This window comes from Lithobates pipiens, unplaced genomic scaffold (genome assembly GCF_037356315.1).
Source record: "Lithobates pipiens isolate NorthernLeopardFrog02 unplaced genomic scaffold, aLitPip1_a1.2 Scaffold_41, whole genome shotgun sequence".
In the NCBI taxonomy this organism is placed as follows: Eukaryota; Metazoa; Chordata; class Amphibia; order Anura; family Ranidae; genus Lithobates; species Lithobates pipiens.
The window spans coordinates 1499055-1523649 of NW_027507861.1; the positions used below are offsets into that span (position 1 = coordinate 1499055).

The window sequence follows — 24595 nt, forward strand, 5'->3', positions numbered from 1 at the left end:
TCCCTCCATTCTCTGGGATGACACAATAGAATCTCATTCCAGGTAATTTGAAGAAGGTTTGTTGGATGTTCTTCTGGTTAGTGGAGGGAAATTAATGTTGATTATTGAGTGCAGTGAGGAGAAGATTGGGAGGAGCAGGATGGGGAATTTTTTTCAGAGGAATGAATTTCTAGCAGTGAATGTGGTTTTCATTCAGTAAATTCCATTCATTCCAAAATGAGATGATAAAATGAAATGAAATGTTGAACTCCTTCTGAGCGCCATTCATCAATCCATGGAATGTAGTGAGTAGGGATGGCCGAACTGTTCGCCCGACGGTCGGTTCACGGCAAATTTTGTGTGTTCGCGATTTGCCCGATCGGCGGACTATTGCCGCTGTTCGCCTGGCGGACATATGTGTTTACAGTGTGAAAGAACTTTGACCCATGATGACACATCCATCATGGGGTACAGTACAGCCAATTGAGACATTTCAGCACATGGAAAATTGGACATTCCCCCTACCTCATAAATAGACCTAAAATGGCGGCCATTTTACATTCTGTCCTATGTAAGTTTAGGGACAGGGCATTGTGTGGAGCAGGGAGAGACTGTAGTGCCACAAATCGCTAGCTATTAGGTCCACAAAAGTCCTTTTAAGGACTGGTATAGGTGTAGTACAGTATAGAGGGTTCAGTGCACTGCTGTGCTGGTGATTGCAGCAGCCTGTCTTTTGTCAGTGTAGGGACAGGACGCTGTGTGCAGCAGGGACAGTCAGTTTAATCACTAGCTATTATTATTAGGGCCACACAGGTCCTTTTAAGGACTGGTATGGGTGTACAATATATAGGGTTGTACACGTATAATATACTTTCTTCCAAATATAGAAAGAATATTATACTTGACTGCTGCCCTATTCTGCAGCAGTCCTTTATCAGTGTAGGGACTGAGGTACAGTCTGCAAATCACTAGCTACTAGGTCCACAAAGGTGCTTGTAAGGACTGGTATAGGTGTACAATATATAGGGTGCTGGTTCAGGGCTGTATAGTCAGTGCTCTATATCACGGTGCTGGTGTTAGTGCACTCTATCACGGTGCTGGTGTCAGTGATCTATATCACGGTGCTGGTGTCAGTGCTCTATATCACGGTGCTGGTGTCAGTGCACTCTATATCACGGTGCTGGTGTCAGTGCACTCTATCACGGTGCTGGTGTCACCGCACTCTATCACGGTGCTGGTGTCAGTGCACTCTATCATGGTGCTGGTGTCAGTGCTCTATATCACGGTGCTGGTGTCAGTGCTCTATATCACGGTGCTGGTGTCAGCGCACTCTATCACAGTGCTGGTGTCAGCGCACTCTATCACGGTCCTGGTGTCAGCGCACTCTATCACGGTGCTGGTGCCATTGCTCTATATCACGGTGCTGGTGTCATTGCTCTATATCACAGTGCTGGTGTCAGTGCTCTATATCACGGTGCTGGTGTCAGCGCACTCTATCACAGTGCTGGTGTCAGCGCACTCTATCACGGTGCTGGTGTCAGTGCACTCTATCACGGAGCTGGTGTCAGCGCACTCTATCACGATGCTGGTGTCAGTGCTCTATATTACGGTGCTGGTGTCATTGCTCTATATCACGGTGTTGGTGACAGTGCTCTCTATCACGGTGCTGGTGTCAGTGCTCTATATTACGGTGCTGGTGTCAATGCTCTATATTACGGTGCAGGTGTCATTGCTCTATATCACGGTGCTGGTGTCAGTGCACTCTATCACAGTGCTGGTGTCATTGCTCTATATCACAGTGCTGGTGTCATTGCTCTATATCACAGTGCTGGTGTCATTGCTCTATATCACAGTGCTGGTGTCATTGCTCTATATCACAGTGCTGGTGTCATTGCTCTATATCACAGTGCTGGTGTCATTGCTCTATATCACAGTGCTGGTGTCATTGCTCTATATCACAGTGCTGTGTCATTGCTCTATATCACAGTGCTGGTGTCATTGCTCTATATCACAGTGCTGGTGATCATCTCCTGCACCCTCTTCATAGCCTACCCTGACCTTTCCTCTCCTCCATTGCCTTCATGCGCTCCTGAGTCCCGAATTGTCAAAATTTCACAGATAAAAAAGAATGCTTGTAGTTGTCGATCCCAGATTCACCTCATACATGTGTTATGTCAGTGGCCATGTGGTGGGACTATGTTTGCACAGCTATTATTTTGTGGCTGCAAATTTGACCTGGAGGTTTTTAAAGTTCGCCTACCATTGAAGTCAATGGGTCCCGTCGCAAACGTTACGGTTCGCAAACTTTCGGCCGCGTTTGCGAAACGTCCCGTCGGAGGTTCGTCCATCTCTAGTAGTGAGAAGATTTCTCCAAATTCTCCTTCAATAATCTCCTAGTGTATGAGGAGCTTTCCCTTTCTTGTGTCCTCTTCCTTCCTCCGCTGATCACACTGGTGTCTTCAGAGAGATCCGGAGCTGAGCTCTCACATCTCTCAGGACTCTCATATTGCACCCACCGGGGGATCACCTCATACACTTCATCTTCTACATGTGCTGGACGCCATGACACTCATTTCTTGGGGAAAACTTTCTCCCGGAGATCTTGGAGGAGAGGAAAGGAATATTGTACGAGGCATGTGTGAGACGAGGCACATGACATCACACGCTCCATCTTCTGCATGCGCGGTGTAACATACATTTACATAATGATGGTGTGGGGGAGGGGACACAGGCTGCACAGAGGTATAATAAGTGATTCGGAAGGGATTGGATGGATTTTGATCCATGTATTGGCTTGCTGGTTGTACACAGGTCAGTCTATTGATCGATTTGTGTACAATCAGTCTGTCAGCTTTTACCTGAATGATCAACACCACCGGCTATAGGCGGCAGCACCAGTCATTGTATTCTGATGGTGGGGGAGGGTCTCCACTGTTCCAACACAATAGCTTAGCAGGAGAGATTCCTCCATCCCCTCCAATGTGTGGGAAATGTACATTCTACACGCTGTTTGAATTAAAAATAAAAATACTCCTCTATGTCCAGGATAAGGACGTCCATATACATTCCAATCTGATTGTACAATCTCTGTTCTGTGAGCCTTGTCCCTCCCCTTGTCATATGAATAATGATAACTGAACCAATAATGATCCAAAATTAGGAGGACACCCCTCCCCCTCCAATGAGGACACCCTCTCCCTTCCTGCACTGATGACTCCCCCCCCCTCCCCACCACTGAGGGCATCCCCTTCCCATTCTTCACAGAGAACGCCCCCTCTTTTTCTGCATTGAGGACACCCCCCTCCCCCACTGAAAACACCCCTCCCTCTCTGTCACTAAGAGGGGGGAGAGGAACCATGGGGGGTAATGTGATGTCACTAAGAGGGGAGGAGAGAGGACCATGGCCTAGGTAATTTTGGGCCTCATGGGAAGAATGGTCAATGTGAGCGGAGGGGAGGATAGAAGAGGAGACCATAGGGGGCAGTGTAGTGTCACAATGTGGGGTCATCATAATGGAGGGAGGAACTATGGAGGACAATGTGGGGTCACTTCTGTAAAAAGAAAGAGGAACCAATGGGAACAATTTGGGGTCACTATTTTGAGGGGGATCATGGGGAACAATGTCCAGTCATTATGGGGGAGGGGCAGTGCAGGGAACATAGGAGGGGGGGACAAGGTACATATTGGGGGATTCTGGAACAGAAATCTATTTCTTTTAACGTTTCCAAAACAATGTAATAGGAGGAAACACCCAAACCTTCCATTCAGTGTGTATGGGATCGGGCAGATCCTTGTACTATGTAGATGATGGAAAGGAGATTGTACAATCAGATTGTATAGTGTATGGTCACCTTTAGGGCTCATTCACACCAAGAATTAATCTGGCCATACACGAGGAGATTTTCAAATGAACGTCCGTACAAACTTCCATATGACAATTCTCATCAGTACATTCAATGACTCCCATGGTGAATGTCCTTTGTGCTTGGAATGTCCCGTGTGTTTGGAATGATGGACTTTCCGGAATGAAATCTCATTCACTGCTAGAAATTTCTTCATTCCAGAAACATTTTCCATCCGACTCCTTCCAATTTCCTCATCACCGTCATCACACACTTCCATTTCCCTCCACTAATCAGAAGAGAATGGAGGGAAGGATCTTCCAATGAAAAGATTGGAAGGAGATTGTACGAGTGTATGGGCAGCTGAACAAGGCGATGTTCCCGATGTTCTATGGCTTCCGTCACCATCACAGAAAACAATGTGAGGTTGTATAATATTACAAAGAGCCCATAGAATTCTATAGAGGAGAGCCTAACACCTCATTACACCGCACAACAGCGCCCCCACACTGCACACCAGAGAACATGCATTATACACACAATAACATGGGCTGTGTTCTGTGACTGAGCCCCAATGTTACCTCTCCTCCCCTCCCCCTCTACTGGAATTGTCCAATCCTGTCCTCTAATATTAGAGAGAGTGTCTGTACTTCTAATTACATGTAACCGCCTCTCCCCCATACACAGCCCTCCCCTCCCCCATACACAGCCCAACCCCATACACCGCCCTCCCCCATACACAGCCCAACCCCATACACCGCCCTCCCCTCCCCCATACACAGCCCTCCCCCATACACAGCCCTCCCCCATACACAGCCCTCCCCCATACACAGCCCTCCCCAAACACAACCCTGCCCCATACACAACCCTCCCCTCCTCCATGCACAGCCCTCCCGACCTTCTCACCCCTTTCCCATACACATCCCTCCCCAGCTTCTCACCCCTCCCCCATACACAACCCTCCCTGCCTTCTCACCCCTCCCACATACACAGCCCTCCACAACTTCTCACCCCTCCCCCATACAGAGCCCTCCCCGACTTCTTACCCCTCCCCCATACACAGCCCTCCCCGACTTCTTACCCCTCCCCCATACACAGCCATCCCCACCTTCTCATCCCTCCCCCATAAACATCCCTCTCCGACTTCTCACCCCTCCCCCATACACAGCCCTCCCCCATACACATCCTTCCTCACCCCTACCCCATACACATCCCTCCCCCATACACATCCCTCCCGACTTCTCACCCCTCCCCCATACACCGCCCTCCCCCATACACATCCTTCCTCACCCCTACCCCATACACATCCCTCCCCACCTTATCATCCCTCCCCCATACACATCCCTCCCGACTTCTCACCCCTCCCCCATACACAGCCCTCCCCCATACACATCCCTCTCCACCTTATCATCCCTCCCCCATACACATCCCTCCCCGACTTCTCACCCCTCCCCCATACACAGCTCTCCCCAACTTCTCACCCCTCCCCCCTACACATCCCTCCCCTGCCTTCTCACCCCTCGCCCCCATACACAGCCCTCCCCATCTTATCACCCCTCCCCCATACACAGCCCTCCCTGACTTCTCACCCCTCCCCATACACATCCCTCCCCGACTTCTCACCCCTCCCCCATACACATCCCTCCCCGACTTCTCACCCCTCCCCCATACACATCCCACCATTTAACAAAAACTTATAACAACTTGTCTGCTTTCTCTGCGCAAACAGATTCCAACAAATAACCTCACATGTCACTTCCCTCCCTCATACACTCCCTATAGATCACCTCCCCCTCCCCCACACAAATGATCAATTTATCCAACTCTCCATCCAGAGCCTCTGGTTTATAGACCGGATACATCCTAAATATAAAACCATTTATCCAACTATAAAATTAAAAAAAGCTGCGCTATAAAAATAAAAAATAAAAATGAAATAAAAATAGTCCATATACTGTGCCAACCCAATGGTGACGTCCAGTGTGGTGATCACAATCTACTTCTATGGTGATCGGCACACTTTTGGATCTCATGCATGTGCACTGCGCTCTTCATTAATCAGAGACTTTAATACATCTTTATATACCTGTGACTACGATTTTGGATACAATTGGTTTGGCACAGTATATGGATTATTTTTATTTCATTTAGTTTTTTAATTTAATTTTAATTTTTATAGCGGAGCTTTTTTTGAATTTATGTTTATTTTCTGTGTTATCGCACTGTATTGCTGCTGCTCTCCATAGCTTCTTTCCTTTTTTGCCAGCGCAGTTACATTCTTGTTTCTCTCTATATTTATCCAACTATAGTGTCATCCCAGAGAATGGAGGGAGGGGTCCTCTTTGTGAAACCCCCTCCCCCGCACTGTGATTGTAGTCAGCATGGCCCCAGGGCATCTGTGGGGGAGGGGCTCCCTGTGAGGAAGCTGGCTCACAATGTGATTGGAGTCTTCCCAGATCTGTAGTGCAGACAAAGAACGTCCCTCACACCTCTCAGCCAGGACACGAAGCCTCCATCTTCCATCGGGGACACGGAGGAGAGACAGAGAAGATCCTCACACAGGTCAGAGCAGAATCAGCTTCATGTCTACAGTCTGCACATTGCAGGCCTAGGACCCCCACAAGGTGGAAAGACACTTTAAGGAGAACTTTCCTCTGATTGTGGACAACTTTTGAGCAGGAGGAAGAGGAGCCGAGAGTTGGGAGAGATTTTCCCCTTCATCTCCAGTCAGAAGTCACCCGACCACAGAAGACTCATCAGAGGAACCAAGAGGGACCATCCGAGAGGACCCCAACCATAGAAGACTCATCAGAGGAACCAAGAGGGACCATTCGAGAGGACCCCAACCATAGAAGACTCATCAGAGGAACCAAGAGGGGCCATCCGAGAGGACCCCAACCATAGAAGACTCATCAGAGGAGCTTCAAATCAACCTCCAGACCAGGACACCATGAGCCAGGTATTCATCTCCCACTGAGCATCACTACCTTCCCATCCCCCACTGCCTTCCTGTTAAGCTCCTTGTTTCTCCACTGCCTCCCAGTTTACCCCACTGCCCCCTATCCAACCCCTGTCCCTCACTTTCTCCTGTCCAGCCCTCTGTCCTCTCGACTCCCCCTTCCCCACTTCACCGCCCCTCTGTCCCTTTATTGTCCCTTTTCCACTCTTCTGCCCCCCCAGTTACCATCCTACCCCCCACTTCCCCCTGTCCAGTGCCTACTGTTTCTCTATTGAGAACCTCTTACCTCCTTGCTCCTTCCCCCTTTTTCCTACTAATCACTAATGCCAATCATTTCCCCCCCAGTGAACACAATTTTTTTTAAATTAACTGATATTAATAGCGGTCATTCCCCCCCTCCACACACTGTCCACAAATAACTGGAATTTAACCCTCTTTTTCCTATCTAGTTCCCTCTCTCCCCACTTCCTCGTCTACTTCCCTCTCCCTCACCCCCATCTATTTCCCTCTCCCCCCACTTCCTCATCTACTTCCCTCTCCCCCCACTTCCTCATCTACTTCCCTCTCCCCCCACTTTCCCATCTACTTCCCTCTCACCCCACTTCCCTGTCTACTTCCCTCTTCCCCCACTTTCCCATCTACTTCCCTCTCACCCCACTTCCCTGTCTACTTCCCTCTCCCCCCACTTCCCCATCAACTTCCCTCTCACCCCACTTCCCTATCTACTTCCCTCCCCCTCACTTCCCCGTCTACTTTTCCCCACCACAGACCCCCACAACCACCGGCCAAGGGTTTTGGGGATGAGGCCCAATATAGGGACAAGGTGTTTTGGGGGGACCCCAAAAAACCCTCTGCATGTTGAGGGCATGTGTCCCGGTATGGTTCAGGAGGGGAGGCGCTCTCTCGACCCTCCCCTTTTTCCTGCAGCCTGCCGGGTTGCGTGCTCGGATAAGGGTCTGGCATGGATTTTGGGGGGACCCCCACACCATTTTATTTCTATTTTGGGGTGGGGTTCCCCTTAAAATCCATACCAAACCTTAAGGGCCTGGTAATGGACTGCTGGGGGGGGGGGGACCCACACCATTTTTTTTCAATGATTTTTATGGATATTTCCAATAATACATTACAGCCGCAAGCAATTTTAAATTCAATTTTTCCTTTATAAACACGGGAAAGATGCCCTACTTTACAGGCAGACTAAGGGGACCCCCGGCACGATATTTAAAGGACATTTTTAAAACTTTTTTGCAGGGCAGGACCCCAAACACTTTTTATGACAATAGCTTGAATATAAGCCTTTAAAATTAGCACTTTCAATTTCTCATGTTCGTGTCCCATAGACTTTTGCCTGTTCGCAAGTTCTGGTGCGAACCGAACTGGGGGTGGGGGGGTGTTTGGCTCATCCCTAATGATAACTATTCATGCTCTTTATTATTGTATATATTAGATAGATAGTTAGAATATAAGCCTGATGTTTATATTTCCCTCAATTGTTTGGGTGGTATACCACACATAAATTGTACATAATGTCTGATATTTATCTGCCTTGTGTGAACTACCATTCACTTATGTATATGTTACATATGTTTATTTCATGTGGTACCCCCCTTGTATTACTGTTATAATTATTCCTTTCCTTGTTTCCCCACCCATCCCAGCTTTTGCCAGGACATTCACTCTCAGGCTTGAGGGCTCAAATTATTATTTTTTTCTGCAAAACTTCGAGATGTAGTTTCCTAGACAGGGGGAGGATGTAGCACCCTGATGTTTAGGCAGAGCTGCTCCTAAATTTATTTGCCGAGTGATAGATGCCATGGTTAATTGTTAGGGGCATAGGCGTGCACACAGGGTGTGTCGGGTGTGTCTAGGCACATCCTAATCACCCCATGTGCATTAGCATTATCCAGGAGCAGCACCATGTGGGTGGTTGAGGGTGCCAGTGGCCAGTGTAAATGCCCCCATTATATTAAAGTCTAGGTTCAACCTTAGGAACACATTACATCTGTATTTAGGGTGTACCGTAATATGCTCTCAATCAACTGTCTCCCACCATCAGAGCACCCTTCCTGTGACAGCATGTGGCGTTCATGTGTGTTTGAACTTTGGAGTGCACACCCTAATGCAATAGGCTGCGCTCACCTATGGTTAGGGGTCAATTGATCTCACCCTAATTCTGGAATTGCTGCACCTCTCTCTTCTGGAACTAGGTGGCAGGGTATCTGGTGGCATTAGATAAGACAAGGGCATTGCAAGGAAAAATTAGGAATAGATATGGTGTCTCAACCAATGGGCAGGAATTTTCTTGAATCCCTTGGCCTGCTGGGAGAGCCTATTTATTTGGGTGAGGTCAGGTGATCGGTGTTCTGTGCCACCTGGATGGCTGTCTGGGTGGATGTGTGTTGTGCTGCCCCGGGCTGCTTGGCCAGAGCCTGAGGCCTATCCCGGGGACATCTGGCTGCTAGGCTCTCTGAGGGCCTATACAGAAACAAGAGAGCAGCATAGGGTTGGGATGGCGGCTTGCAGTCCAACCAGAAGTGACGGTTCTGACGGCTGGAGAACCAGTCATGGACGGAGGTAGAGGAGAAGCTTTTGCCACTAAGGGACCATCCACCTTATTACCAGGGACCAATGTGAGTAGCTGAAGAAAGTACCAGAGCAGCATTCTCACCAACCGGGGACAGTGAAGAATTGGGAAACTTCAGCAGGTTTCAAGCCAGGGACCCAACCAGCGGAGGTGATGCTTGCAGAGAAGCCTTGTGTGTCAAGTCAGGGACCGAGCCAGCCAGCGAGGTGACACTTGAGGAATATCTGTGAGTGCCAAGCTAGGGACCCAGCAGGGAGGCGGGGGTGACTCTTGATAAGAGTACTGAGTGAGAAGGATGGAAGAGCTCAGGGGTTTCAGTGGCGGTGGATCAGCAAGTCCAGTGAGAGACTGGGAGATCAGTGGAGTGAAGATCTACAAAAGAAGATTGTAGACGAAGTAAAGAAGTTTGTTACAACTTGTGTTAGAAACTGTTATAAGACTGTTGCCATAGGAGATGGCTTCCTTACTCGTGTAGATGTGGTGTCTTGCTGGATGCCTTTCCCTGCACCGCTGTCTACCTATAGAAGTCTCAGAGTCTGATAATTAACATTGCAACTACTAAGGGTGTCCTGGCCCCAACCCTCTCTCCCACAGTTCTGTTCAAAAAAACAATAAATCTCTTGGCATTCAAGAAGTGCCTGGTGCCCATTAATCTACTTTATTTTGCACCCACCATGTCTCGTAACTCACTCTGCATAGAAGGATGTCAGCCGTGCCTAACTCTGGAGGGTCTCATTAGACCAAAGGGGGCCCGGGACCTTACTACATTATAATTGATGTCATTTTTATTATATATTCAGAGTGGAAAGCTCAGTGATTCTGAAGTTGATGTTAAAGAAGAGATAAAAGAAGAGGATGATGTGGAGGATGGGGTGATGGAGGAGTCAAAGTTCCTAAAAGAACACAAAGATCTGTACCAGGACACCATGGTGGAGACATCCAGCTACATGAACCCCCCAGAGAGATGTCACCATCCTCTGTATTCCCGGGATTCCACACAGGAAGATCTCACCATCCCTCATTATTACAAGGTTGGTGGGATGGAGCATCTAGAACATGGATGGAGATGTGTGGATTTTATATCTGTGATGTCACAGTAATAAATCTTCTATCTTACAGATGATATTTTCTCTCATTTTCCTGATTTAGAGTGGAGATCCAATGGATATAGAATTTGAGATGAAATCAGAAGAAGAAGAGAGGTATGTGAGGGATGATCAGCAGTCTATGGAGGAGGATGGAATAACGGGGACATTTATAGAGGAGGACACTCCTACAGAGATCAGCACAGGTGGGTCATTAACACGAAATCCATTCCTCCACCCATACTGCTCACTGATTGGTCCAGAGTAGGGCGAGGGCGGGGTGATATCAGCCTGTAATCCCCTGGTCACTTTCCTGAGCTGTGTTCCCCGTCCTGTATTCCTGGATTTCTCTCGGATAATCTTCCTTCTCTGTGCTGCAGACACAGTTCATGTATCTAGGATGGATTTATGGAGATTCGGGGGGTTCAGCTGGCAGCAAAATGTTGATTTTCTCTATAGGTGTTGCTTGTCTTAGACATCTGGGGATTGTGTCTTCGGTCTTCTGTCCCATCCCCGGATCTAGCGAGATCTCTGACAGAGGAATTCTCCCGGGGTTACTAGTTCTGTTGTTTGCTGGCAGTGCCGGGTGGAGGGATATGTCTGTATAGCAGAGGTAGGTAACCTTAATGAGGTGGAGATCTACCTGAACAACATGGATGAGTCAAAGATCACCAGGCACAGTATTGCCCAGTGTCACCTCCTCAAACCTGAGTTATCCCTCTAATTGCCATACTACTGTGTCACAATAGTGTGCATTGCACCACAACCATGGGTGCAAATCAGGTGGTGAGGAGGCAACATATCACCTCCTCACCACCTGTCAACACACACTTGGATCACTTTTCAGAGGAGCAGCAGTGTACTACCTGCCAATTTTAACCCATTTAAGTAAATAAGGGCATTATGGAGGAGCCCCACAACTTCATGCTTCTGTAAGGTCCAAGGGGTTAAAGCAGATGGTGAGAAAGCAACAATGCTGCCTGCTTTAACCCCTTATTTTCTGTACTGCACAAGGTTGCAGGGCACTTGCAGAGCGGCCTCATCCACTTGAATGGGTTATGCTTGGTAGGTGTGACACCCGCATACTATGACACCCACCAGCCACCAACCCTGTCACCCACCAACCATATCACCCACCAACCATGACACCCACCAACCACCATCTATGACATCCACCAACCATGACACCCACCAACCTTCAACCATGTCACCCACCAACCATGACACCCACCAACCACCAACCATGACACCCACCAACCACCAACCATGACACCCACCAACCACCAATCATGACTCCCACCAACTATGACACCCACCAACCACCAACCATGACACCCACCAACCACCAACTATGACACCCACCAACCACCAACCATGACACCCAATAACCATGACGCCCATGAACTATGATACCCACCAACCATGACAATGCATATAACTCCTGTTGCGGCTACGACATGTGGACACCCCCAGCTACTTCAGATAAAATGGATGTGGTTGGGGCAGGGGTGATAAAAACACATTTTTATTATGGGGTATTCCCACCCTCCAAACTACAAATGTAAATGAACCCTTACTGTTCTGAGTCCCCTATAAGGTGCTGCAGTTTACCTGCACCACCTGTGCAACGCAGTGCATCTGCAACTTTCCTGGGTTAGCTGCACTTTGCCATAGATTATATTATCCTGCAGGTGTGGGGCATTTTCTGAAAGTGTATCAAAACTCCTGCATTCAGAAATTGCAACAAACCCCCAGGATATAATAGAAGTCTATGGAAAAGTGCAGCAAACCCCCAGGAAAGCTGCAAGTACACTGCCCTGCACCCGCGGTGTGGGTAAACCGCAGCACATCACTGTGAAAGCAGCCTTATACTAATATGCTCGGTGTATTGCTTCACACTGACCTGAAGATCTCTTCCTTCTGCTGCTGGCACCACTCTGGAGACCACTAGCCGGGATTAGAGGTGGAGTGCAGTTGGTGTCACTCCGCATGGCACTGGAGGTGGCACTACAGAGGAGACATCGGAGGGTCAGCAAGTCCAGACCGAGATCTACCAGTCACGTGGTCGCGATCTACAGGTTGCTGACCCCCGCTGTATAGTCTCAGCCCCGAGACAAGAAGAACTCTCCACATAGTATAGATCTATAACATCTCTCACTTTATTACATAGAAATATCTGTCACACACATCGGTAGACATGCACAGTGTATCTCCTCAGCGCTCGCTCCAGCTGCAATGGGCGTGATGACGTTAGATTGTTATGCTCCGCCCAATGTGCTGACATCACATCAGGGATTGGATCTGTGATCAAGCCCCTGATGACCTCATCTGGTTTTTTGTATATGATTTAAAGGGCCAGCGCTGCATATTTTGGAGGAATTCTGTTATACCTCATATCTGGGTATTATGTGAGCAGCTTCCTGATTACTTATTTCATTTCAGGGTGGAATCAGATTATAGTGGTTTGATTTTATATCTGATGATGTGATTGGAGGACAGACTTCTACATATTGATAAAAATGTGATAACATCCTCCAACTTTGGACCTTTAAACAGAAAGTGATAATGGGGGAGGAGTCAATAACCCAATGATGGGGGTCTTCAGGATCAGTCCAGTCTTCATCTTGGTTGTTCTCCCCCCATCCTCACTCTCTGACCTCTGGTGGGGCTCAGCCCCGCTGTTATTCATGACTAAATCAGGGAGTTCAGGACTTCTTGTGTTGGGAAGATGGCGATGAGTGATAGAGGGGGGAGGGGACACTCGTCCTATAATCCCCTCATCACTGTCACTCCTATAATAGACAGTTCTCGTTGTGTCCTCACTCTCTGACTAAGGTCCATGAATAAAGAAATGATCTGGTAGGAGATCAGAGGACCCATTTACTAGTTACCTTGAGGGGGGAATTGTAAGATCCTCAGAGACAAAGCTGCCTGATGTGGGCGGAGTCCTGGTTTAGGGGAACCAATCAGCTCATGTCTAGTAACAATCTTTGTATTTCTATTTTAGTAGATGGACGGGAGATGAGGAAAACCTCAGAGGATTGTCTCACTTTGTCTCCAGACTGTGAAGTAGAAGATGAGGACATCACACAGTATAGTCCAGGAGAAAACCCGACCACCTCAAATGTCCATCCGGCACCACACAGTGTAGATGGACCATCGTCTTCCTCTGATCCTGAGGAACCTCAGACTGTGCGGGACGGGGCCGTCCTTCCAACAGAGAAGAGGTTTTCCTGTACTGAGTGTGGGAAGTGTTTCCCTTCTAAATCCCATCTTATTGTGCATATAAGATCTCACACAGGAGAGAAACCGTATTCCTGTCCTGAGTGTGGGAAATGTTTTTCAAGGAAGTCCCACCTTTACACACATCAGAGATCTCACACAGGAGAGAAGCCATATTCCTGTCCTGAGTGTGGGAAATGTTTTTCAAGGAAGACCCATCTTTCCACACATCAGAGATCTCACACGGGGGAGAAGCCGTATTCCTGTTCTGAGTGCGGGAAATGTTTTTTAGTGAAGTCCCATCTTTCCACACATCAGAGATCTCACACAGGAGAGAAGCCGTATTCCTGTTCTGAGTGTGGGAAATGTTTTTTAGTGAAGTCCCATCTTTCCACACATCAGAGATCTCACACGGGGGAGAAGCCGTATTCCTGTTCTGAGTGCGGGAAATGTTTTTCACAGAAGCAAGATCTTTCCACACATCAGAGATCTCACACAGGAGAGAAGCCGTATTCCTGTTCTGAGTGTGGGAAATGTTTTTTAGTGAAGTCCCATCTTTCCACACATCAGAGATCTCACACAGGGGAGAAGCCGTATTCCTGTCCTGAGTGCGGGAAATGTTTTTCAACGAAGTCCCATCTTTCCACACATCAGAGATCTCACACAGGAGAGAAGCCGTATTCCTGTCCTGAGTGCGGGAAATGTTTTTCAAGGAAGACCCATCTTTCCACACATCAGAGATCTCACACGGGGGAGAAGCCGTATTCCTGTTCTGAGTGCGGGAAATGTTTTTTAGTGAAGTCCCATCTTTCCACACATCAGAGATCTCACACAGGAGAGAAGCCGTATTCCTGTTCTGAGTGTGGGAAATGTTTTTTAGTGAAGTCCCATCTTTCCACACATCAGAGATCTCACACGGGGGAGAAGCCGTATTCCTGTTCTGAGTGCGGGAAATGTTTTTCACAGAAGCAAGATCTTTCCACACATCAGAGATCTCACACAGGAGAGAAGCCGTATTCCTGTTCTGAGTGTGGGAAATGTTTTTTAGTGAAGTCCCATCTTTCCACACATCAGAGATCTCACACAGGGGAGAAGCCGTATTCCTGTTCTGAGTGTGGGAAATGTTTTTCACATAAGTCCCATCTTTCCACACATCAGAGATCTCACACAGGTGAGAAGCCGTATTCCTGTTCTGAGTGCGGTAAATGTTTTTCAGAGAAGTCCAGTCTTTCCAAACATCAGAGATCTCACACAGGTGAGAAGCCGTATTCCTGTCCTGAGTGCGGTAAATGTTTTTCAGGGAAGTTTGATCTTTCTAGAAATCAGAAATCTCACACTGGGGAGAAGCCATATTCCTGTTCTGACTGTGGGAAATGTTTTTCAAGCAAGTCCTATCTTTCCACACATCAGAGATCTCACACAGGTGAGAAGCCGTATTCCTGTCCTGAGTGCGGTAAATGTTTTTCAGGGAAGTCTGATCTTTCTAGACATCAGAGATCTCACACAGGGGAGAAGCCGTATTCCTGTTCTGAGTGAGGGAAATGTTCCTCACTGAAGTCCTGTCTTCCTGCACATCAGGGATCCCACATAACCCTTGAGGTGTATTAGTGCCTTGAGTGCGGGAAATGTCTTCTATATGAATGTTGTTGGACATCACAGGTCTCATGTAGGGAAGAAGCACACCCTGATATACACCTCAGATATACTCCATGGCTGATCTCTTCATATAAGAAGCAGGGGGATATATGTGTGGGGAGTGTGTGAAGGGGGTGTGAGTCCCTGGATGTCCTTTATAATTGACACATGCACAGGGAGGACTTGTCTCACAAATATCCCACTTATATTGTGTTTTATCACTCCATGTCAATGTGATATGTCTATCTAAACAAGGATGGACAATGTCACTTGTCATTTGTAACACTTTGTATTTTGTAACTGATTGTTCAATATGAGAACTTCCAATAAAAATTATTAAAATATAAAAATGGAGTCATTGCCTTTCATTGATATGTGATGTAAGCTTTGCAAACACTCAGTGTTCTCATTTTTTTTAATTGTTGAATGAATATGAGAAGAATTCACCCAGCTGTGATGAATGTTGTCCATATTTTATCTCATACAGTGATTTCCTATGACCATTGGCTCCCTCTAGTGGTCATAGTGCGGTATTGTTGTGTTTTTACTAATGGAAGCCTTTTATGAAAAATACTTCATTATGGCCACTAGATGGAGCTGACCATCATAGGAAATCACTTTGTTAACTACTTCAGCTCTGGAAGGTTTTCCCCTTTCATGACCAGGCCATTTTTATTTGAACTTAACGCCGTTCTAAATAGCCATGGAAATTGCGTGGTTATGCAAAACTTTTTTATTTTTTTTTACAATATATATATATATATATATATATATATATATATATATATATATATATATAATCAAATATTTTATTGTTACTATTATTATTATTATTATTTAAAAAATTATATAATTTCCTCATAAATTTTGGCTACTTGTCTTTGATAATAACAAAAAATCCCAATAAATGTATATTAATTGGTTTGTGTGAAAGTTGTAGCTTCTTTTTTTTATCATTTTTATTGAAAGATTTGTCAAATACAATTCTAGATATACATTTGTACAATATTCAGAAGCTTTTTAATCAGTGGTACATTGAAGGAGAACATAGTGGGACATTATCCAGCATCTATTTGGTAACATGGTAGTGTGCGTCATTGTTTAGGACAGCGGAGTTTTATGCAACTTACATTATGGATCAGAACAGCATCTAACTTTATATTGTATCTTAGTAACCAGAAAACCAAAATTCCAGATAACAAGGGGTGTGACGTAATTTGTCTAATGTTGATCCAAGGTGCCCACTGGGCGTAAAAACATGGAGACTTTCCTTCTATCGTGGCCGTAATCTGCTCATATTTAAAAGTTTCATCTACTTTTTTTTAACAACCTCACTGATGTTTGGGGAATTGGAGGATTTCCATTTATTAGCAATCGTCAGTCTTGCTGCCATCAGGATCTGAATTACCATTGCTCTTAGAGAAGGCGGGTATTGGTCTACAGGAATGCTTAGTATGGCCATTCCTGGGTTACCCTTTTTTATGATGCCAGTGGTTTTAGATATCAGTTTAACCAGTTCCAGACCGACGCACGCCAATGTACGTTGGCAGAATGGCATGGGCAGGCGTATTGGCGTACAGGTACGTCCATTTTTATATGCCGCCCTGCCATTGTGTGTGTGCCACCAGCGGCACGCTTGCGTTCCGGTCAGGACCCCCGTGAGTCCGGACGCGGGTCCCCTGGACTCGTTTGCCGCGGGGATACCCGCGATCGTCTCACGGGGCGGCTGAATGGGGAGATGCCGTTGTAAACAGCATCTCCCCGTTCTGCCTAGCAACAAGTGACGCTGATATCTGCTCCGTGTGATTGGAGCAGAGATCAGTGTTCACTAACACAAAGCCCAGCCCCCCACAGTTATTAACACGCCCTTAGGAAAATGTAACCCCTACACTGCCACTCCCTGGTTAACCCCTTCACTGCCAGTGTCATTTACACAGGAATCACTGCATTTATATAGCACTGATTGCTGTATAAATGACAATGGTCCCAAAAATGTGTGAAAAATGTCCAATGTGTCCACCATAATGTCACAATAAAAATCACTGATCGCCGCCATTACTAGAAAAATTATTAATAAAAATGCCATAAAACTATCCCCTATTTTGTTAACGCTATAACTTTTGCGCAAACCAATCAATAATCGCTTATTGCAATTTTTTTAACCAAAAATATGTAGAAGAATACGTATCGGCCTAAACTCAGCGAAAAAAATGTTTTTTTATATATTTTTGGGGGATATTTATTATAACAAAAACTAAAATGAATGTGTTTTTTTTTAAATTGTCACTCTATTTTTGTTTTTTAGCGCAAACAATAAAAACCGCAGAGGTGATCAAATGCCACCAAAAGAAAGCTCTATTTGTGGGGAAAAAAGGACGTCAATTATGTTTGGGAGGCACGTCGCACGACCGCGCAATTGTTAGTTAAAGCGACGCAGTGCTGAATCGCAAAAAGTGCTCTGGTCTTAAGCCAGCAAAATGGTCCCGGGCTGAAAGTGGTTAAATACATTTCCCCAGAAGCTCCTGAGATTGGGGCATTCCCATATCATGTGTAATAAAGTTCCTATTTTTCCGCAACCACACCAACATTCCTTAGGGCTATCTGTGGAAAATTTTGCAGTAATATAAGGAGTGTAATACCACCTAAGAGGTCGTTTCTGAGCTGATTCCCAATGAGTTATGGATCTAATATAGCAGTAGTTAGATTTAATGGCTTTTTTTCAACCCGAATTCGGACAAAATTTGAATCGAATTCGAAAAAAAGAATTTGAATATGAAAACAATTGGAATCAAATTCGAAAACAATTCTAGTCCATTCTAACTTGAAAACAATTTGAATCAAATTTGAATAAAAACTGAAAAAATATATAAATCAATTTCTAAAAAAGAATACAGTAAAATAGAATATAAAATAATAACACAATAGAATGAGAATCAAAGATAGTAAAGAACAGAATAGAATTTAATAAAATGTAATAAAATAGAATAGAAGAATATGACCTTCTGAAATTATAATTTTGAATAGTATAAATTCAAATTCAAGAATAGATTTTAAAATAACTCAACACAATGGAAACTAAAATAATATATATTATATTTTATTATAGTCTATTCTTAGTCTATTATTTTCTATTCTAATATTTTCTATTTAAATTTGATCCAAATTTTTATACTATTTATTTCAGGTACTTATATAGCGCCGTCAATTTAAGCAGTGCTTTACATATACATTGTACATTCACATCAGTCCCTACCCTCAAGGAGCTTACAATCTAAGGTCCCTAACTCACATTCATACATACTAGGGACAATTTAGACAGGATCCAATTAACCTACCAGCATGTCTTTGGAGTGTGGGAGGAAACCGGAGTACCCGGAGGAAACCCACGCAGGCACAGAGAGAACATGCAGACTCCAGGCAGGTAGTGTCATGGTTGGGATTCTTACTGCTAGGTGACAGTACTATCCACTACACCACTGTGCCACCCAATTTATACTAAATTAGAATTTCAGAAGATGGTTATACATATATATATATATATATATATATATATATATATATATATATATATATATATATATAACCATCTTTCGAAATTCGAATTTCCTATAGAATGAATTAGAATAGAAAAGAATAGAATAGAAAAACAATTGAACAGAATAGTAAAAAATATTATTTTATTTATTCCAATCACTGAGTCCAAGCCTTATTCTTCAAGGGGAAACCCCGACCCTAAGCCTAACCCGAACCCCAAGTTGTGGGTTGTCCACTTGCCACAACACCTGCCACAAGTGCCACGTGACATGGTCGCCAGTGCCACGTGACCGGCCACAAGTGCCATGTAACCTGCCACGTGACCAAGTTGTGGATTGTCCACTTGCCAGGTCACCTGCCACAAGTTGTGTATTGTCCACTTGCCATGTCACCTGCCACAAGTTGTGTATTGTCCACTTGCCACATCACCTGCCACAAGTTGTGTATTGTCCACTTGCCAAGACACCTGCCACGAGTGCCACGTGACCGGCTACGAGTGCCACGTGACCGGCCACGAGTGCCACGTGACCTGCCATGAGTGCCACGTGACCAGCCACGAGTGCCACATGACTGGCCACAAGTGCCACGTGACCTTCCACGAGTTGTGGATTGTCCACTTGCCATGTCACCTGCCACAAGTTGTGGGGTTCCTAGCACTAAGTGACCCCGAGATATGGGCAATATGCCAAGTACTTTTCTGCAGCAGAGAATGACATTTTGCGACCCAAATTTGGGGCCACGTATCTTGGGGCCACTTATAGCTAGAAACCCTAAATTTGGTATGCAAACACAGTAGAACTAGAACTACAACATCTCCAAATTTGGGGTTTCTAGCACCAAGTGTCCTCAAGGTACGGGGCCCCAAAATGAGAAGTTGATGTGATAGATGTATACAAGTAACTAACCATCTTCCAAAATTTCTAATTCAAATAGAAAAGATTAGAACAGAATAGAAAAAAAATATATATATAATTTAATAGAATAAAACAGAAAGAATATAAAACCATCTTCTGAAATTTGAATTTCGAATAGAATAAATTTGAATTTCGAACAGTTTGAATTCAAATTGTTTAATTAATAAATTTTAAATGTGGATAGAAAAGATTATAATAAAATATAAAAAAGACTAGAAAAAAAATAGAACAGAACAGAATAGAATATATTATACTTTATTCTGTTCTGTTCTATTGTTTTTCTAGTCTATTCTTTTATATTCTATTAAAATCTTTTCTATTTAAATCAAAATCATTATATACTAAATTTGAATTTCAGAAGATGGTTTTATATATATATATATATATATATACACACACACACCACACACAGATACATTTATACAATCATTATTTCAAAATTAAGAAACTTATTGAGGCTATTTTTATATTCTACATTTTGACATAATTTTTGTAATATTTTGCTATTTTTATTATTAATTCAGTTTTTGAGTTTTTACACGAGAACTGAACAGACTTTCTTGGAACTTTCCTCATCAATATGAATTATTGAAATATATTTATTAATACAGTAATAACTCAAATTATTACAGTGGCGAGCCTTTGCCAGTTTCATTTTGTCCGAATATCGAACTTTTTTCAATGATTTCTCCTTCTGCTTGGCGAGAGGGAATACAAGCACAAACATTGACTATTGAGTCAAACTTCTAAAGAAATGGAAAGAGCATATTTTTGGCATCATTGAATTGAACTTGGAAGAAAAAGAATTATCAGAATTGGTGAGACGTTTGCGCACACGCAAGAAAATTCTGTTTCTTGATGACGTATTTTCCCGCCATGAGAGGGAACGCGTGTTAGATGAAAGAAATCGTTCTACATTGGTAAGTTATGGATTTTATTGATGAATTGTCGAATGAGAGTAAATTAGAATTTTAAAATCTGTCAAAGTTTGTTAAAGATGATGAATTATGGTGTTACATGTTAAATGAATGTTTACCGGCTAATATCAAAATACAAAAGCCACAATTTACTTTACTTTAATTTGATTAAGTTAATTTAAAGTTTTCGATAGAAATCAGGAGATCCTGAAAGCAATGTAGTTGGTACAAAAGGGAAAATTAAGGACAATAGTTTATGTACTAATTGTCAAATTTTGACTAAACAGATAGATGATTTGCAGAGTGCAATTCAAATAAAAGATATTCAGTTGTCTTAGAACAATAGTAATGCAGACTCTATGCAGAAGTCTTTAGTACAAGATATGCGGTTTATCGAGATTGCTGACCAAGAACAGAAAGGTTTGTTTAAACCAAAAATATCTTTTGTACCAGTTAAGCGGTCTATAGGCCAGGACCATGATGAAGATGCTGATAGCACAAGTCTAGACAGACGAAAGCAAAATGGTGTTCAAAGAGTTGCCACGTGTAATGCCACACCCAGAGATGATGAAAATTTCAGAGCAGACAGAAAATGTTATTTCCATACATAGTACACAAAGGAAAATTTTGAAAGTAGAAAATACAGAACATATTTCTGAGCAATTTGTTATTTCTTCTTTAAACAATAGTTTGATTGATTTGCCTTATGCCTCAGAAGTCAAACAGATCAGCACATTGACTGTTAATGACAGTTCAATCAATATGACAAACAATGGTGAAAATGAAAGAGATGGATTACTTCCATCACCATCAGGATTTAGGAAAAAAGATTCTGAGTCATGTCTCTTAATGCAAGGGGCCTAAACACCCCTGAGAATAGGTCACAATTATTACTCCTCCTTAAAAAAGCCAAAGCGGACGTAGTATTCCTTCAGGAAACTCACTTCAAAACACGCCACATACCCAAGTTACATTCCTCATACTTCCCAATAGTGTATCATGCAACCAATGAGAATGCCAAAACTAAAGGCGTTTCAATTCTAGTATCTAAGCATTGCCCCCTACAAGTACAGGATACTCTCATCGACCCGAATGCTCGCTATATATTTCTGAAAGGGAAGTTATACAACAAGACAGTCACTTTAGCAAATATATATACCCCAAACAAAATGCAGGTCCCATTCTTTCGTGACACAATCCAACAGCTCACCTCCTTCACTCAGGGTATGCTGATACTTGGAGGAGACTTTAACGTGGCTCTTTCACCGGCAATAGACTCGTCTTCGGGAACATCATCCATTACCTACCACGCACTGCGTGCTATCAAAACACAGCTGGCGACACTAGCTCTACATGATACTTGGCGCACACTCCACCCAACAATCAAGTCCTGGCCAACATTAAAATATGTGACATCACTTATAATAGATGAAGGTGGAAGGCCGTGGTTACATGGTTTATTAAATGGTAAGAATACTAAATGGTTAATAGATTTAGGATCTGAACTCAGTTTAACTAAAAACAAATTACCTGTGAATATTGATTCTCCAAAATGTCATTTTAACCCTTTCATGACTAAGCCTATTTTTGACATTTTGGTGTTTACAAGTTAAAATCCGTATTTTTTGCTAGAAAATTACTTATAACCTCCAAACATATATATATATATATATATATATATATATATATATATATATATATATGTATGTATATATATATATGTATATAGATAGATAGATATAATTAGCAGAGAATATAGAGAATAAAATGGCGATTGTTGCAATATTTTATGTCACACAGTATTTGTGCGGCGGTGTTTTAAACGCAACTTTTTGGGAAAAGGGACACTTTCATGAATTTTAAAAAACAAAACAGTAAAGTTTGCCCAAATTTTTTGTATAATGTGAAATATGATGTTACGCTGAGTAAATAGATATCAAACATGTCTCGCTTTATATTTGCACGCATTCGTGGAATGGCAACAAACTACAGTACCTAAAAATCTCGATAGGTAACATTTTAATTTTTTTCCAGTTACCAGATTAGAGTTACAGAGGAGGTCTAGTGCTAGAATTATTTCTCTCACTCTGACGATCGTGGCGATACCTCACATGTGGGATTTGTGGACGCGAGTTCTGTATGCGTTTTCTTTGTTGCGGGAGATCACGGCGATGGGGGCGCTTTAATTTTTTTTATTGTTTTTCTTATTTATTTTAAAATTAATAAATTGTTTTAAAAAAAAAAATGTTTTGATCACTTTTATTGCTGTCACAAGGAATGTAAACATCCCTTGTGACAGTAATATGTGGTGACATGTACTCTTTATGGAGGGATCTGGGGGTCTAAAAGACCTCCAATCCCTCTTTTGCACTTCAAAGTATTCAGATGGTCATTTTTGGTGATTCTGAATAATGTATGTTTTTTTTAAAACTGTCGCCATTGGCAGCCGAGTAAACGGGAAGAGACGTCATGATGGTGCTTCCGTGTTTACAATTAGGAGGCTAAATTAGATTGGATTATTGATTTAACCACTTGACGACTGGGCACTTAAACCCCCTTCCTAACCAGACCAATTTTCAGCTTTCGGTGCTCTCACACTTTGAATGACAATTACTCAGTCATGCAACACTGTACCAATATGAAATGTTTGTCCTTTTTTCACACAAATAGAGCTTTTTTTGAGGTATTTAATCACCGCTGGGTTTTTTATTTTTTTGCGCTATAAATCAAAAAAGCCTGAAAACTTTGTAAAAAAAATTCTCTGTTTCTGTTAAAATATATTGCAGAGTATTGGCGAGTATCGTCAGAGTATTGGCAAAATGTTGCACTGTATTGGCAGAGTATTGGCAGAGAATTGCACAGTGTTGCAGAGTATTGCACAGTATTGTCAGAGTATTGTACAGTGTTGCCGAGTATGGGAAGAGTATTGTCACCGAGCAGCACTGTGGGCACTACACATCCAGCCCACAGCATTGCTGCCATCTCTCCCCCCTCTCCCCTCACACTGTACCGATCGGTACAGAAAGGAGAGGGAGGAACCGGTGTCATGACGGGACACCGGTTTGTTTACAAGTGAACGCTCCATAATTTGACGGAGCAATCACGTGGTAAATGGCCGCTATCAGCAGCCGTTTACCATGATCACGGATGTTCCTGGGTGCATGCCCCAGGGGTGCACAGAAGCAAGATTTTGTGAGGACGTCCATAATAAGAATAAGCCAACCACGCTATAGCCGTCTTTTGGCTATGGCCTGGTCGGCATGTGGTTAAATAATTCTACTATATGGAAAATTCATCTAGGTCCAAATCTATGTTAATAGATTCCTCAATGTACAGTAATGTTGGAAGTATTTGTACAGCAGTTGCTGACATATCTTCAGATTGTAAGTGGCCACATACAGGAACAAATTGGAACAATCGGTTAAAGCACATAAAAGTCTTTGGAGTCAGACCAAAATGGATACAGGTTTGTTTAAAGTTATTGAAATAGAAATTGAGGGAAAAGACCCAATCCCGCTCCAAATTCAAAATAAGTTGCCACAAGAATTAATAGGTCCAGTTTCAGTTTCATTTTTACAACAAGGAATAAGGCACAATCAATGGTAAATAATTGTATTTGGCCTATCACGAATGCTGATGATTGGTATTCTTTATCCGTTGATTTAAGATCACTGAATAAATGCATTACAAATAACAAATCTATTGTTCCTAATTTAAATTTAATGTCACAAATGGATGCCAAGGCCAAAGTATTTTCAGTACTGGAAATCTCCAATAGTCATTTTTCAGTACCGCTAACGAACAGCTGTCATTATAAACTTGCCTTCAGTTTTATTAAAAAAACGTATGCCTTCACTAGAATAATTCCAGAGCTGGAAATTAGTGACGGTTTAGTGCGCGAGTGCTTGAGAATGTTTTATCTAA

At 43.5% G+C, this 24595-nt stretch overlaps 1 protein-coding gene across 1 annotated transcript in view; it reads left to right on the plus strand.

Moving 5' to 3' along the window:
• The window catches only part of LOC143956783 (uncharacterized), a 312193-nt gene that overhangs the window by 191058 nt on the left and 96540 nt on the right, over positions 1-24595 (plus strand). The window contains 1 exon segment of the mRNA XM_077466960.1: positions 13677-14962. Coding sequence (XP_077323086.1) covers positions 13677-14962 — 1286 coding nt within the window.